Raw genomic sequence first — 18,219 nt, forward strand, 5'->3', positions numbered from 1 at the left:
TTCGTAACTAAATGTTCTGAATGCTGGGGAGTGGAGTACCCCTTTAACATACATGGTTCTTTATAGAGCACTGTACTTTATACAATAACAGTCGCTGAAGCTGAACCCATTGATAATCGTAATAAAAGCCGACTTTGCCAAATTGCAGTTAATTACGTGATCAAAACTCCAATTTCTGCATTGATATCTCAATCAAATGCTCTTTATCTCTTGCAATTCAATTATTCTAGTGGCCGCTTTGCATGTAGAGTACTTATTTCAAGAATTCTTGTTACTATCAGAATGATTTATTGCATAGAGCGTGTTCTTTTTGTGAACAAAGCAATAACTCTCTGACCTCTTCTGATATGAGATTTTTGTATTAGTTTCTCAGTTGGAAGCATATGTGTGTCTGCACAGCCTATATACGCTAAGACAGTCGGCAAATTCTCTGTGTATGCAAAACCTATAAGTGATGAATTAAATGATTATGCAGTCTTCTGGGAATTGTTCTTCTGTCAATAATAAAAAGTGCTTCTTGTCTATGTGGTGGCCCAGCACAGCACAGCTGTACCACCTGCTACGCCCAACTTACTTGGGTGGCTGAGATATCATAGGGTTTCTTCATTGCATCTGCATATACTTGTATTTCTCTAGTAAAACATACATACACTACGTTTCTTACAGCGTGCACAGGGTTAAAAGTTTGCTAAAACTGTATTGTATTGCTTTTGCAGAAAATGTGAAAAAGCGGAATCTAGTCACATGTTAAGCTTCTGTCCAATAAAAGCAGGAGAAGTCCCAAGTTCACCCCCCTAGCCTGGGATTAGATGTGGAATTTGATTCTCTTTAGTTAGTTAAAGGGGTACTCTGGTGGAAAACAGATAAAAACTGATTTGTAAATTACTTCTATTAACCCCTTAAGGACTCAGGGTTTTTCCGTTTTTGCACTTTCGTTTTTTCCTCCTTACCTTTTAAAAATCATAACCCTTTCAATTTTCCACCTAAAAATCCATATTATGGCTTATTTTTTGCGTCGCCAATTCTACTTTGCAGTGACATTAGTCATTTTACCCAAAAATGCACGGCGAAACGGAAAAAAAAATCATTGTGCGACAAAATTGAAAAAAAAAACGCCATTTTGTAACTTTTGGGGGCTTTCGTTTCTACACAGTGCATATTTCGGTAAAAATTACACCTTATCATTATTCTGTAGGTCCATACGGTTAAAATGATACCCTACTTATATAGGTTTGATTTTGTCGCACTTCTGGAAAAAATCATAACTACATGCAGGAAAATTTATACGCTTAAAAATGTCATCTTCTGACCCCTATAACTTTTTTATTTTTCCACGTATGGGGTGGTATGAGGACTCATTTTTTGCGCCGTGATCTGAAGTTTTTATCGGTATGATTTTTGTTTTGATCGGACTTTTTGATCACTTTTTATTCATTTTTTAATGATATAAAAAGTGACCAAAATACGCTTTTTTGGACTTTGGAATTTTTTTGCGCGTACGCCATTGACCGTACGGCTTAATTAATGATATATTTTTATAGTTCGGACATTTACGCACGCGGCGATACCACATATGTTTATTTTTTATTTTTTTTACACTGTTTTATTTTTTTAATGGGAAAAGGGGGGTGATTCAAACTTTTATTAGGGAAGGGGTTAAATGACCTTTATTAACACTTTTTTTTTAAATTTTTTTTGCAGTGTTATAGGTCCCATAGGGACCTATAACACTGCACACACTGATCTCTAATGCTGATCACTGGCGTGCATTAACACGCCTGTGATCAGCATTATCGGCGCTTGACTGCTCCTGCCTGGATCTCAGGCACGGATCAGTCATTCGTCGATCGGACACCGGGGAGGCAGGTAAGAGCCCTCCCGGTGTCCGATCAGCTGTTCGGGACGCCGCGATTTCACCGCGGCGGTCCCGAACAGCCCGACTGAGCAGCCAGGTCACTTTCACTTTCACTTTAGAAGCGGCGGTCAGCTTTGACCGCCGCTTCTAAAGGGTTAATACCGCACATCGCCGCGATCGGCGATGTGTGGTATTAGCCGCGGGTCCCCGCCGTTGATTAGCGCCGGGACCGACGCGATATGATGCGGGATCGCGGCGCGATCCCGCTTCATATCGCGGGAGCCGGCGCAGGACGTAAATATACGTCCTGCGTCGTTAAGGGGTTAAAAAATCTTAATCCTTCCAGTACTTATCAGGTGTTGCATACTACAGAGGAAGTTCTTTTCCTTTTTAATTTAATCTCTGTCTGACCACAATGCTCTCTGCTGACACCTCTGTCCGTTTCAGGTACTACCTAGAGCAGTACAGGTTTGCTATGGGGATTTGCTCATACTCTGGACAGTTCCTGACATGGACAGAGGTGTCAGCAGAGAACACTGTGGTCAGCCAGAAAATAAATTCAAAAAGAAAATAACTTCCTGTGGAGAAGTACTGGAAGGATGACAATTTTTTTTTAATTAATTTACAAATCTGTTTAATTTTCTGACACTAGTTGATTTAAAAAAAAAATAGTTTTCCACCAGAGTACCCCTTTAAAGCCTGACCATGGTTAGGAGAGCACATGTTGATCTTCAGCTTCTGTCACCACCTAAAGGGATCCCAACAGTATAGCTAAAGGCACACCTCAAAAAAATAGGCCACAATTTCCTAGTTCAAGCTTGTTTGCCTGGCGACAGTCCTGCTGCAAGGAATTAAGGGGTAGCATTGAAGATAAGATAGACAAGGGCTTCATTGCAAATACTCTGGATGTCCTTTTGCTTTCGATCCTGGTACAGTGCCACACCAAAAGGTTGGGGGACTGCTCCTGGCTGCACCTTTTTTCCCCTTAATTTTTATTTTTATTTTCTTATAAATCACATTTACATTAGATAGAATGTATATAGTAAGAGGCTATACATGAACCTTAGTTAGGTATTACCTCACGGCAATTAAAGGTAGAAAAAAGTGATCCCTGTGAAGGATTGAGGTGCCTTATTAAAATGTAACTTTTAATAGTTATACGCTTAAAAATCTTAACCAAATAATAGTGCTCTAATGGTGCAACCAAAAAAAAATTAATATAGGAAAAAAGCGAGTCAACGCTAGAGAGCTAGTTGGCTAGCGTATGGCGCTCATATATCAGCCTCGTGTCACGATAAGGGCTGATTAATACTTGTCAACATGCTAATTAGTACTTGTCAACATGTCACCATATCAAAACTAATACTGAAAGAACAGAATAATTGTATTTTAGAAAAACAGTTTTAGAGTCCCTTGTCCCAACGCGTTTCCATGGGTGGAACTGATAAGTAGATTTGTTCCCACCACTTCATCAGGGGACTAGAAATCAACTTATTGTATTATATGTATCCAAGTAATAGAATGGAGAACAGATACATTGTACTCCAAATGGTATACAAAAAAATGGTCTATCACTGCCCGTGTCTCTCTAGTAGCTTAAAGCGATCAGTAATCCATCATTCATTCCCCTCAGGGTCCTGGGCGCAACCTAGAATAAACATAGAAATCTCCCTTAGCAACATATTGTAACTCACCAGGGATCGTACCTGACGGATATAGTGCTTGTACTCACGATTAAGTGTGGATACTGGGCTAGTTTGAGAGACCACCGGGTGCTGTAAAGGCAATATGCCCAAATTAGATAACTATAGAGACGCCATAGGTGTATAATATGGAGACCATAGTATAGTTACAGACGCACTTACAGTTTGTTGATCGAGATGCACGCATGAAACGCTGCAATGGCAGCGAGTGCCGGAGCGGTGTCCGGAGCTGGTGCGTGTATGGTGAACACGCCGGCGTCTACCTGAAGCCCGCGCGCACCTTATTTACGTCACCGGAGGGCACTCCCCATGACGCCGTCAATAGGGGCGCTACCTCCCTGTCAATCATTAGAACTCCGTTCCTAGGATTGGAACATGTTCAGATGTCAGGTGCGGTAGGTATCAGAGGTACATTAAATAAAGTAAATTATTATACTAACGATAATCCTGACTTAGGTTAATCATTAGACTAGTAACTATGGGCAACCTAATCTCCGCAAAAGCATATGTCGGGTAGATAACACCTACATATGAAAACCATCTCCTTCTCAAACAGAATTCAAGTGCCAGCTTTTGTGTAGTATAGCTACCACTAATTCCTTTTGTTTTATTTATAGAACGGAATATGTCTTGTATCTAGATCTTATATTTTTTCTTGTTTATAGAGCATTTAGCTAACAGAAGTCTTAATGTGACACCTAATTGTTAGTGTATAACGGCTGGAGGTAGGGACACAGGTGTGACACATACACACAAACAAAAAAGGGGGGGGGGAGGGGGTTGGAAAAGAGGGGGGGGGGGGGAAATCAAAACTGGAGCATCATCTGTCGCTAACTTTTTAGATCCTAGCATGGAAATGACGAGACATCAGTAAAAGGCATATTGAGATTCCATAGTTATAAGTTGAGGAGTTCAAGCAGTGATAAAAACTACCAACGTATATATTGGGCTCTCTATATATAGATGGAAAAATGGGAAGGGGGAATAGAAAGTGGTGGCTCACTATCTAGAAGATAGGGGGGTGGGAAGTCCTATCAGGAGGTGAGGAGAGTGTAGTACAGGGCCTAGTGAGACCTATATATTCCCTATTATGATCTATTCTGTTTGACCTATGCCTAGTCGGCATGGACGCCCTAAAAAGGGCGGTACCGGGTTGTCAGGAACCTCCTATACGCCCTACTTATCCCTAGCTGTAATGGTGGCTTCTAGATCATGAGGCCCACTAGGACCTTCCCTCTCTACCTCATACTGCCACCCCTGGGAATTCGATAGATAGTAAGCCAGTTCCTCCATGCATAGTTAAATAAAACAGGTATAGGACAATTGCTCATTTAAACCTCCTGGGGCCATAGTTTGAAGTCTATAGATCCATCTGCATTCACGTTGCAGAATGGCTCTATCCCAGTCTCCACCCCTCTGTGATGGTTTGACCAAGTCAATGCCAATAAATTTAATTACTGATGTGTCGCCATTGTGTCTTAGGTTAATATGGTTAGCTACAGGAGTATTCCTGTTATTGCGGACATCTCCCACATGCTCCAGTACTCTGCGTCTAAACTCTCTTATTGTCTTTCCCACATACCTCTCTCCACAAATACATTTTGCCAAATATATCACCCCTTTTGAACTGCAGTTCACAAATACAATAAGTTGATTTCTAGTCCCCTGATGAAGTGGTGGGAACAAATCTACTTATCAGTTCCACCCATGGAAACGCGTTGGGACAAGGGACTCTAAAACAGTTTTTCTAAAATACAATTATTCTGTTCTTTCAGTATTAGTTTTGATATGGTGACATGTTGACAAGTACTAATTAGCATGTTGACAAGTATTAATCAGCCCTTATCGTGACACGAGGCTGATATATGAGCGCCATACGCTAGCCAACTAGCTCTCTAGCGTTGACTCGCTTTTTTCCTATATTAATTTTTTTTTGGTTGCACCATTAGAGCACTATTATTTGGTTAAGATTTTTAAGCGTATAACTATTAAAAGTTACATTTTAATAAGGCACCTCAATCCTTCACAGGGATCACTTTTTTCTAAAATCACATTTACAACAAAGTTTACATACATCTTAAAATCTATACAATATTTCACCTTGGACCATTGGAGTAGTTATATTATTTCATTTTTTTCTGGGGGGGGGGGGGGGGGAATGTGTTACATTGCAACCTTTTCCCACTTACTCTCCTCCATATCTCTTGTCAATCTCTCCCAGGAATAGGAATGAATTTGAGTCCAGAACGCTTATTGTTCATGAGTAAATTTGATTCGTCACGAACTTCTCGGCTCGGCAGTTGATGACTTATCCTGCATAAATTAGTTCAGCTTTCCGGTGCTCAAGTGGGCTGGAAAAGGTGGATACAGTCCTAGGAGACTCTTTCCTAGTACTGTATCCCCCTTTTCCAGCCCACCGGAGCACCTGAAAGCTGAACTAATTTACGCAGGATAAGTCATCAACTGCCGAGCCGAGAAGTTCGTGACAAATCAAATTTACTATAGGTTCGCTCATCTCTATTCATGAGAATACTATAAATGGAAGCTAATGTGTTATCAGTCACTTCTCCTTTTACTTTGCTCTCTAGTGGACTCACCGTTATTCCAACTAAATACCGCCCTGACAAAAAGAAAATTTATATGCATAACAAATTGGGCATATTCAAACAATGTCCTATTTGAGAGGTTGAATTCAACTTTTAAACAATTCCAAGGCTTTAGCCCTCAGTCTTTAAATACACCATATATTATCTGAATACCTGTATGTTTTAGATTTCCCAGTTAACACAGCTCTTAATTATTCTGCTATAACAGGGCGGTATCTATTATACCTCTGATGCTCCATTCAAGTTACATCTACATTTTGCCTAATATCAATAACTTAATTTCTTTCTACTTTTTCCACACTTCTTTTAGGTTCCAGTAATTTAAATATATCCTGATATCAATACCTTATGGCATAGGCCATAAGGTATAGAAAAACGCTTTAGTTTTATGACTTTAAAGGGTAACTCCGGTGGAATCAAGTGGAAAGCAAATGTTTTCAAATCAACTGGTGCCAGAAAGTTAAACAGATTTGTAAATTACTTCTATTAACCCCTTAAGGACACAGCCCATTATGACCTTAAGGACCAGAGCATTTTTTGCACATCTGACCACTTTAAGCATTAATAACTCTGGGATGCTTTTACTTATGAATTTGATTCCAAGAAAGTTTTTTCTTGACATATTCTACTTTAACATAGTGGTACATTTTCGTCACCGCGCATCATTTCTTGGTGAAAAATTCAAAAATGTCATGGAAAATTTTTAAATTTAGATCTTTTTTTACTTTGAAGCTCTCTGCTTACCAAGACATACCAAATAAATCATATATTGATTCACATACAAAATATGTCTGATTTATGTTTGTAGCATAAAGTTGACATGTTTTTACTTCTGGAAGACACCAGAGGGCTTCAAAGTTCAGCAGCAATTTTCAAATTTTTTATTACATTTTCAAAATCGGAATTTTTCAGGGACCAGTTCAGGTTTGAAGTGGATTTGAAGGGTCTTCATATTAGAAATACCCCATAAATGACCCCGTTATAAAAACTGCACCCCTCAATGTATTCAAAATGACATTCAGAAAGTGTGTCAACCCTTTAGGTGTTTCACAGGAATAGCAGCAAAGTGAAGGAGAAAAATCTTTTACAACTTTTTACAACGGGTAAAAGGTGAGAAATATCCCCAAAATTTGTAACCCAGTTTCTCTCGAGTAAGGAAATACCTCATATGTGTATGTAAAGTGTTCGGCAGTGCACAGTAGAGGGCTCAAAAGGAAAGGAGCAACTTTGGGATTTTGGAGAGTGAGTTTTGCTGAAATGGTTTTTGGGGGGCTTGTCACATTTAGAAAGCCCCTATGGTGCCAGGACAGAAAAAAAACAACAACATGGCATACTATTTTGAAAACTACACCCCTAAAGATACATAACAAGGGGTACAGTGAGCCTTAACACCCCACAGGGGTTTGATAACTTTTTGTTAAAATTGGATGTGTAAATGAATTTTTTTTTCCACTAAAATGCAGTTTTTTTCCTAAATTTTACATTTTTACAAGGGGTAAGAGGAGAAAATGCCCCCCAAAATTTGTAACCCCATCTCTTCTGAGTATGGAAATACCCCATGTATAGACGTCAAGTGCACTGTGGGCGCACTACAATGCTCAGAAGAGAAGGAGTCACATTTGGCTTTTGGAAAGCAAATTTTGCTGAAATTGTTTTTGGGGGGCATGTCCCATTTAGAAAGCCCCTATGGTGCCAGAACAGCAAAAGAAAAAAAAAAAACAAACAAAAAAAAACACATGGCATACTATTTTGGAAACTGCACTCCTCAAGGAATGTAACAAGGGGTACAGTGAGCCTTAACACCCCACAGGTGTTTGACTACTTTTCGTTAAAATCGGATGTGTAAATTAAAGATTTTTTACACTATGCTGGTGTTACCCCACATTTTTCATTTTCACAAGGGGTAATAGGAGAAAAAGCCTCCCAAAATTTGTAACCCCATTTCTTCTGAGTAAAAAAATACCCCATATGTGTTCTAAAGGACACTAAAGCATATGCTTACCTATGGATGCATTCTCTCTGTGACCGCTGTCAAAATATGGATGTATCCACAGCGTGCCACGTGAATAAAGGGAGCTATATGCATTCCTATATATAATATTAGTGTGTTTTTAAACAACTTTGTTATTATTTGGGTTACACACTCTACGGAGTATATTAATGCTTAATCACTAATTAGATCTAGGTGGGGGTATGTTAGATAAGGGGGTATTATCTGAGGGTTTTTCTCCCTCAGTTTGTTTTTTATTTCCCAAACAGGGTGTCTCCAGCTGTTGCAAAACTCCCAGCATGTTTTGACAGTCAGTGGCTGTCCTGCAATACTGGGAGCTGTTGTTTTTCAACACCTGGAATCTCATTTTGGAAACAGCGCCGTACAAGACACTTTTTAATTTTATTGGGGGGGGGGGGGGGGGATTGTGTAAGGGTATATGTATATGTAGTGTTTTACTTTTTCTTTTGTGTAGGTGTAGTGTAGTGTTTTTAGGGTCCATTCACATGAGCAGGGGTTTACAGTGAGTTTCTCGCTGGGAGTTTGAGCTGCGCCAGAAAATTTGCTGCATCTCAAACTTGCAGCAGGAAACTTGCTGTAAACCCCCATCCGTGTGAATGTACCCTGTACAAAACTTGATCTCCCAGCAGGTACGGTCACTCATAGAGATGAGCGAATTTACAGTAAATTCGATTTGTCACGAACTTCTCGGCTCGGCAGTTGATGCCTTATCCTGCATAAATTAGTTCAGCTTTCAGGTGCTCCGGTGGGCTGGAAAAGGTGGATACAGTCCTAGGAAAGAGTCTCCTAGGACTGTATCCACCTTTTCCAGCCCACGGGAGTACCTGAAAGCTGAACTAATTTATGCAGGATAAGTCATCAACTGCTGAGCCGAGAAGTTCGTGACGAATCGAATTTACTGTAAATTTGCTCATCTCTAGTCACTCAGTGCATGCTGGGAGTTGTATTTTTGCAACAGCTGGAGGCACACTGGTTGCGAAACACTGAGTTAGGACACAAACTCTGTTTCACAACCAGTGTGCCTTCAGCTGTTGCAAAACTGCAACGCTCAGCATGCATTGACAGTCGAAGGGCATGCTGAGAGTTGCAATTATGCAACAGCTGTATGCATACTTTTTCATAGAAAAAATGGGCCTCCAGCTGTTGCATAACTACAACCCCCAGCATTCACAGATTACCAAAGGGCATGCTGGTAGTTGTTGTCGGAACTCTAGCTGTTGCAAAACTACAACTTCCAGCATGGCTGTGCATGCTGAGAGTTGTTGCTAAGCAACAACAGGAGATGAACAGTCCTCACCTCCTGCTGTATCCTGCCTCCGGACCGCTGCGACCGCCGGCGCTCCTTCTGCTCGGTCCACTGTCGCCGCTCCTAAGGGGACCCCCACTGGCCCAGGCAAAGGTAGGTGACCCCCACTGGCCCCGATCACCGCCCAGCAGGGTAGTGATTGGTCGATCGTTTTGACCGATCAATCATGTGATCGTGAGGTGGCACCCATGCCATCTCACTCCTGCTGGGTAAGGGTGAATGGGGCTTTCTTGGACAGCCCCATTCACCCTTTTTTCTGGGTCACTGGGTCAGTGGAGACCCGATTGACCAGGAATCGCCACAAATCGCTGGTCTGAATTGTCTCAGGACCCCCCAGAGGTTCGCACAGGGTGCCTCTTGAATGACTTTAGCAGGCATCCCTGTCCGGTCCTCGCCCGGTGGACTGCAGGGAGCGGAATTCCCACGGGCGCACAGGTACACCCTGGATCTTTAAGTTCCAGGGAGCCAGGGTGTACCTGTACACTCTGTGTCCTTAAGTGGTTAAAAAATCTTAATCCTTCCAGTACTTATCAACAGCTGTATACTACAGAGAATATTGTGCTGTTCTTTCCAGTCTGACCACAGTGCTCTCTGCTGACACCTTTGTCTGTGTCAGGAACTGTCCAGATTAGAAGCACATCCCCATAGACAACTTTTCCTGCTCTGAACAGTTCCTGACATGGATAGAGGTGTCAGCAGAGCGCACTGTGGTCAGACTGGAAATAACTTTACAAATTTCTCTGTAGTATATCTGTAGTATACAGCAGCTGATAAGTACTGATTAAGACTTTTAAATAGAAGTAATTTACTAATCTCACACTTGGTCTCGGCCCCAACCACCTGTTGCTGTTCAGAACAAGACACTATCCCGATCATCTAGTGTGATCCCTAGAAGTCACACCTGCAGCCTGTCCGGTGCTATACACGCGATGCAGTGCAATATCGTAGACAATAATAGAAAAGGAATGCGGAGCACTCACTAGGTATTTAAAGCAGGGGCTTCTTTATTGCATGCTGAAAGCCATAGCGGGTTCATAAGCAGGGGAGCGAGATGAAATACATGCAGGTGTATTCAAGCTGGTGACGGAAGATTCCCAAGTAAGAAGGATGTTTTTAATGTGTTTTCATTATCACTATAATGCACATTCTTTCAAGTGTTGTATTGTTTATATGTATCTATGGTAACCCTTACCTGTCATAAGCACACCTCTTACTTCAAGCACCAGCCTGACGGAGCGCTTCGGTGCACAAACGGTCCGTCGCCAGCTTGAATACCCCCGCTTATATTTCATCTCGCTCCCCTGCTTATGAACCCTCTAATTGTCTTCAGCATGCAATAAAGAAGTCCCTGTTTGAAATACCTGGTGAGTGCTCCACATTCCTTTTCTACTATTGTCTATAATTTACTAATCTGTTACAAATTTAACTTTCTGGCACCAGTTGATTTGAAAGCATTTTTTCCACTGGAGTACCCCTTTAAGGCAGCCAACAACTTTGTGCGGCCAATAAATATTTCCTGATATTTGAAAAGTCCAGTCCCCCCTTTATTTATTTTTTGCTTGTTTTTTTTTTTTGACACCATATAAGAAAGTTAAAAACCAATAAGATTTTTCTAAACACTATCTTTCATCCATATGAGAGAAGCACAACAATTATACAGTAGCTTAGGCAAAAAAAAATTGCTTTCATTAGAACCTGTCATGGTATGCATCACGTAGGGCAGGGAAGAGTGAGCCCTAAGCTTTCCCTGAACCTTTTTCCCTGCCTACCTTTTTACTTGCATAGCTATCCTAAAACGGTGACTCAGAACTATAAACAGGAACTGTACAAAGTCAGGGAACAAAAGTCAGGAAACCAGAATACTGAATAATGGCAGGAATGCAAAGTAGTAAAAGAATATCAGGGAATCATAGCAGCAGGTATATAGTGTTTAAACAACAGCCTCAGGAACCAAAACAAGATAAACAGCAGATACGATAATATGAACAAGACAGGATCACTAGAAATATGTAATGGTGAGACTAGACCAGGAATGCAAGGGATGGAGAGATTAAACTGAAGTAAGACACTATATAGATCAAGGATGCATAAGAACCAATTCACACTACACAATATGCACAATGATTCACAGGTCTGAACACTTTCCAAGATCAGGATACACATAATTATTTCACACTAGAAAGAAGAAAACAAACTGACTCCTAAGTTAGAGAAATAGCAAACATACCTTACCGACCAGATTAACTACAAAACCAAACTCTAAAAATGGAGGGACACAAAATCTAAAATCCAAATAGACTCCAAGTTGGGGGCACACAACTAAGTGGAACAGGACCTAAGCTGGGAGGAATATGCAAAATACAAACACATTCAAAACTGGTAAAGATTCAGGAAACACAGAAACAAGTGTGAACACTAACCAAGACACAGGACTGGTTACAGGACAAGACTAAGGTTCACATAACATATATAAGCTGTACACACAGAATAACTGAGAAAAGAACAAACTCAAAACCAAACTGTACAGAAAGCCATGGATAACACAAAGTACGCACAGACACAGCTAAGAGTGCAAGGTGAAAAAAAATCAGCAGCAAATCCAAAAAGGCTGGATGCCTAGAAATGCAACCCACTAACTGTTGATTGTCAAAGACTGTATCTCTTACCAGACCAGGGAGCAACCTGCAGCGTAGCCAGGTGCGTTCATTACAGAACCATTTTGTCTACTTTTGTCTGGTATATTGTCACAAATTGTTTAATCAAAAACTCTCACCCCTTTTCAATACTCTCAGGGCGGGGAAGGTAAATTCCTCCCCACAGCCCAATGGAAGAAGAATAGATTTTGCCCAATTTACCTATAAATCCAAGAAGGTTTCCCAATTTTGTATAACCTCCATGACTCTATGCCGGGACTTCCTTGGGTCCTCAAGGAATAGCAGCATTGCATCTGCATATAATGATATTTTGTCCCCCTCCCCCCAGCTTCAATACCTTCAAATGACAGGGTCTGCCCTTAACAATTTAACCAATGGTACAATAGCCAAGGCCAAGAGCAGGGGGGTAGAGGGGAGAACCCTTTCAGGTCCTATGAGTTAAAGGGGTATTCCAGGCAAAAACTTTTTATATATATATCAACTGGCTCAGGAAAGTTAAACAGATTTGTAAATTACTTCTGTTAAAAAATCTCAATCCTTTCAATAGTTATTAGCTTCTGAAGTTTTCTGTCTAACTGCTCAATGATGATGTCATGTCCCGGGAGCTGTGCATGATGGGAGAATATCCCCATAGGAACTGCACAGCTCCCGGGACGGGAGTCATCAGAAAGCAGTTAGACAGAAAAAAACAACTCAACTTCAGAAGCTAATAACTATTGCAAGGATTAAGATTTTTTAATCGAAGTAATTTACAAATCTGTTTAACTTTCCGGAGCCAGTTGATATATATATAAAAAAGTTTTGTCCTGGAATACCCCTTTAATGAAAATTCTGAGGATGTCAAGCCATTTAAACCCACTGCATTAGGGTTGGCGTATGATGGACCATTTTTATGAAGTCCACCCCTAAACCAAATGCTTTTAAAAGTTTCCCATAGTACCTCCTCCTCCATCATGCCTAAAAACAGGATGAAGAGGGGGCCCTCTGGTTCTCTAAACTGCACATTACAGTACAATCTTTGAATACTATTTTTGGCTATCCTACAAGGTATACACCCCTTTTGATCTATGTGAACCAGTTAAGTAATATTTTTTGAAGCCTATTAGAAAATACTTGGGCAAATAGCTTTATATTTATGTGTAATAAAGATCGGGCCTATAGAAGTCTAGACCCATGGGGGCTCGTATCCTGTTTTAAAATTAAAATTATCCTGGCCTCCGTCATAGATTTCGGTAGACTATCATCTTTTGGAGAAGTAGGCAGCCTCCTACAAAGTGATGTAAGGAGTAAATTACAATATTAACGGTATATCTCGAAAGGTAGCCCGTCCCTTCCATGGGCGATATTACCTTTTATCGAAGCCAAAACCTCTTCTAACTCCTCAATCGTAATGGGTGCATCCAGCATAATCCTGTCCAAGTCTGAGATTTTCAGGAACTTAACATTATTTAAAAATAAACCTACCATCTCCTTTGGTAGGTTTTCTAAAGATGTATACATTTTGGAAGAATTTATCAAATTCCTGTACTATGATTTAAGAATTTTCACAAGTGCTCCCATCCTCCATCTTATATTTTTATTACTGCTTTGGTTCTGAACTATACTCATTTAACATTTATTTATTGTACTGGGTTTCCAGAATTGCCTTTTCTCCATAAATAAGAAGAGGCAGACAATAAGAAGAGGCAGGCAATTTTTCTAATGAGAATACCCATTTTGTCTTATTTTCAGCCGTAGGTGAGTTAAAGGGGTTATCCAGGAAAAACTTTTTTTTATCTATCAGCTGGCTCCAGAAAGTTAAACAGATTTGTAAATGACTTCTATTAAAAAAAATCTTGATTCTTTCAGTACTTATGAGCTGCTGAAGTCGAGTTCTTTTCTGTCTAAGTGAACTGTCCTGAGTAGAAGCAAATCCCCATAGCAAACCTCTTCTACTCTGTGCAGTTCCCGAGACAAGCAGAGATGTCAGCAAAGAGCACTGTAGCTAGACAGAAAAGAACAACTCAACTTCAGCAGCTGATAATTATTAGAAGGATTAAGATTTAACAGAAGTAATTTACAAATCTGTTTAACTTTCTGGAGCCAGTTAAAATAAGAAAAAAAGTTTTTTCCTGGAGTACCCCTTTAACATGTATTCATTTCGATTAGCTAACTGCCTCTCTCAGACCCAGTTGTTCCTTAGCAAATGTTTTTTTAATATTCTGTATAATCCCATAGAGTTCACCTGTAATATAGGCCTTAGCTGAGCCCCACAGTTTTATCTGCAGCAGTTCCTTAATTTATTTAAATAACAAAAGGAATTCAATTGAACCAATATGGTTAATCCTAATATGCATAATTTTCTACCAAAATCATTTTTGATATTTATTTAGCATCTGTAAAAAGAAGAGTCTGATCTGCGGTCTGTATAATAGGGTATGGTTTGGGGATTTATAGAGGGTCTATTTATTTTGGGGGTCTGGAGTATCTATTAGTTTATAGGCTCTAGCAGTCTCTATTTGAGGGCTCTGAGTAAACCTGTATTAAGGGGATATGTATTTGTTTGTGAGGCCTGCGGGAAAGTCTTTGTTTAGGGGGCATTGTGTGGGGTCTGAGCACAATGTTTATTTTGCATTTCTGGTCTAGGGTCTGCATTTTCTTCAGTGGTGTGTGAGAAGTCAGTATTTATTCAGGGGATCTGTATTTTATGGGTATCCTGTTTGTGGCAGGTTGAAAATGTATCCGATATAAATACCGTATTTTTCGCCGTATAAGACGCACTTTTTCTTCCCCAACACTGGGAGGAAAAAGTCGGTGCGTCTTATACGGCGAATACACCCCTATCGCGGCGGTCCCTGCGGCCATCAACGGCCAGGACCCGCGGCTAATACAGGACATGACCGATCGCGGTGATGCCCTGTATTAACCCTTCAGACGCGGCGATCAAAGCTGACCGCCGCGTCTGAAGGGAAAGTGACACTAACCCAGCTGTTCAGTCGGGCTGTTCGGGACCGCCGCGATTTCACCGCGGCAGTCCCGAACAGCCCGACTGAATAGCCGGGTTAGTGCTTACAGGACACCGGGAGGGACCTTACCTGCCTCCTCGGTGTCTTCTCCGTTCAGGGATCCCCTGTATGGCCGGCGCTCTCCTTCCTCGTCATCACGTCGTCGCGTACGTGCGTCGGCGTGCGTAACGACGTGATGACGGCGACGGAGAGTGAGGATACCCGGCCGGCAGCAGATACGTTCCGGAGCGACGGGGACACGGCGACAGCGATAGAGCGACATCCAGGGCAGCGGTGACGGGTCCGGAGCGGCGGGGACACGAGAGTATTACCTCCTATGCAGTGGTCTTCAATCTGCGGACCTCCAGATGTTGGCTGTCTGGGCATGCTGGGAGTTGTAGTTTTGCAACATCTGGAGGTCCGCAGGTTGAAGACCCCTATTGGGTTCAAAATCTTAAATTTTTAGGGTGCGTCTTATATAAATAGGGTGCGTCTTATACGCCGGTGCATCCTATAGGGCGAAAAATACGGTAGGTAAAGCATATAGCCAAAAACTCAGTCCTGTGCTTTTTACGCTCCTTTATAGAATCTCCCTGATGTCACTTCTTGAAAGTTTGCAAGTATGGGGTAAGTGCTGTAGGTCAGCTGTCTCGATATATTACGCACCCTTGTCTTCCTTTAGTTTTCAGTGAGTTTCCATGTTAAGTACAAAAGAGGTTAATATATTCGATGCCATAATTTTCTTTTCTATGATAGGTCAGCCATCAGTATGCAGCCGTGTTGTTCGGTGCACTGGTGCTGTTTGAGAACCTTTATCTCAATATAGCAGATGGGCGCTTTCTGCATATATACATTTTAATTACAGTGTCTAATGCATGGAAATAATTGAAACAAAGAAGCCTGTATTTATGTGAATGCAATCTATAAGACATAATGTTACATATCTTACAGTAATAAAAGAAACGGGAATATATCTTACCAACATACTGCTTCCAAAATTCCGTCTGTAGAGAAAAAAACAAATATTCTGTTCAGTGGAATTTTTTATTAGAAAATCACATATTGTTTTTTAGTATTTTTTTGACGATACATACGGAAAACAAAATCTGGTAACATTGGAGTACACACAAAAAAAAATGACACTTTATGCAGTTTATGTTTTGCTCACTTGTCAACTTTGCTGTGTAGACTGGAGCATGTCATCAGAGGTTTGGGGAATATATCACAGCTGTGTTGTTCAATTGGAGGCCTAAATAAGGTAAGTAGAGGCTATACACACAAATAACATTTCATATGCATTAGCCAAATCACTCTCTGGTCTTGGACATGGACTTACTACAGTACATGGCAAATTATTAAACAAGATTGTAGGTGGGGGGTCCAGAGGACTGAATGATTCTTGAATGGCAGTAAGAAGGTAAAGCTTTATGTAGACTTTGGCTAGATCAGTAACGAAGTGGCAGTGTTGCACCTTGGTTCTGCCATGAGGAGGAGTCATAGGGAAAATTGTTAGCAGGAAGTAGAGAGCGTAGAAGTGACCACATGTTCAACCACAGGGACTTGTTACAAGTGCTGAGATAATAGTCGGCCCAACAAAGCCAGGAGATTTGATGAGTGTCCTTGGCTCATGTAGGTCTTTCTGTCTGCAGTCTTCTGAGCTGTCCTGAACAGTGGGCTTCAGGTCATTACATCACTATTATAAGACGTCGTGATTGGGCATGGACACAATGTCACTAGTCCCTAGTGAGGGACCAGAGGTGAGCAACATTTCAAGATCAGAATAGATATTTTGTTTTGTTTGTTTTAAGCACCAAATCTGAATCCAAAGCATCTGCATTCCATGTCTAAGTCAATGGTCTCCAAACTAATGCACTCTAGATGCGGCAAAACTACAACTAAGTTATAGTTTTGCCATATGTAAAGGGCCGCAGTTTGGAGACAACTGGTCTAAATAATATTACAGATATACAACAAGAGCAGGAGAGGCGGCGGCACTACTGGGACAGCTGGGTAATCACGGTCTGCTAGGACAACTGGCAACTGACTCAGTCCCGATACATAGGGTGCGTAGTAAAAGTCACTTAGAAGACTGTATGCAGAAAGAATAAAGATACGCACTCACCAATCCAGGGACATCACGTAGCGGCTTTATTGAAGGAACTCAAGACATCAGCAAACGATGAACATACAGTGCTCCAAAGCAGCAGGAAGTCAGGTGAGCGGGCGAGTGGAGTACAGGTGGGGGGCGTGGGCAGTGGGGCAACGAATCATTTCACGTCATGAGTGACTCTTCATCCGGCCCCGGAGTGCGTATCTTTATTCTTTCTGCATACAGTCTTCTAAGTAATATTACATTTTATGTGAAATTGTAAAGGGTCTCTTGTAACAAACATCGGTCCTCAGCTAGGAGCCTCAGCAGGAGTCACAGAATATTTTTTCACTAACCATTAATTTCATAGTAATCAGCTTTTTGTAATAGTAAATTTAGATAAAGAAAAGCTCTTCAATCCTCTTGTAATATCATTAATGTCATGTACAATGAGTCAGCCTCTAATCAGCCTGATACCCAGGCTTCTAAAAAGACACATGAATATATCCTACCCTAAGGCAGTGTACAAAAAAAAGAGGTTCCATTACCCTAGGATGATTGTGTTATAATGTTGTTCTGATGTGGGATGGGGATTATTAAGATCTAGGCTTTGGACTTTTTGATCCTGATAATAAAAAGAATGACATAAAAAGGCTTTTTTTTTTTTTTACTTTGAGTCATACTCTAGGAAAAAGAAAAAAAAATTGACATATTTTTTGTATTTTTCAAATAAATTGCATGCTAATAGTGCAAAGTACAGTATAGACTACAGAATGAAGAATTTTATCATGGACTCGGTTTGCTAGACTGACTAAATAAAAAAAAGTTAATTCTATCTCATTCGACCCTATCCCTAAAAGCAGACCTCAACCCTGGGCTCTCAGAATGAATTCACACATGGGATAAAATTACACCCTGAAATTCACACTGTGGATCCTGTACTTGCTTTAAAACTGAACAGATTTGTGTCTGTTTTTTTACACAGGGTTTTTTTTTTTTAATCTCATGGCC

General features: G+C 40.8%; 1 protein-coding gene across 1 annotated transcript in view; it reads right to left on the reverse strand.

The window, feature by feature from the left end:
* F9 (coagulation factor IX) overlaps positions 1 to 18,219 on the reverse strand; it is a 91,929-nt gene that overhangs the window by 50,611 nt on the left and 23,099 nt on the right. Inside the window, exon 3 of the mRNA XM_056538224.1 lies at positions 16,099 to 16,123. Coding sequence (XP_056394199.1) covers positions 16,099 to 16,123 — 25 coding nt within the window. The remainder of the gene's footprint in view (positions 1 to 16,098; positions 16,124 to 18,219) is intronic.

This window comes from Hyla sarda, chromosome 9 (assembly GCF_029499605.1).
Source record: "Hyla sarda isolate aHylSar1 chromosome 9, aHylSar1.hap1, whole genome shotgun sequence".
Taxonomy (NCBI): Eukaryota; Metazoa; Chordata; class Amphibia; order Anura; family Hylidae; genus Hyla; species Hyla sarda.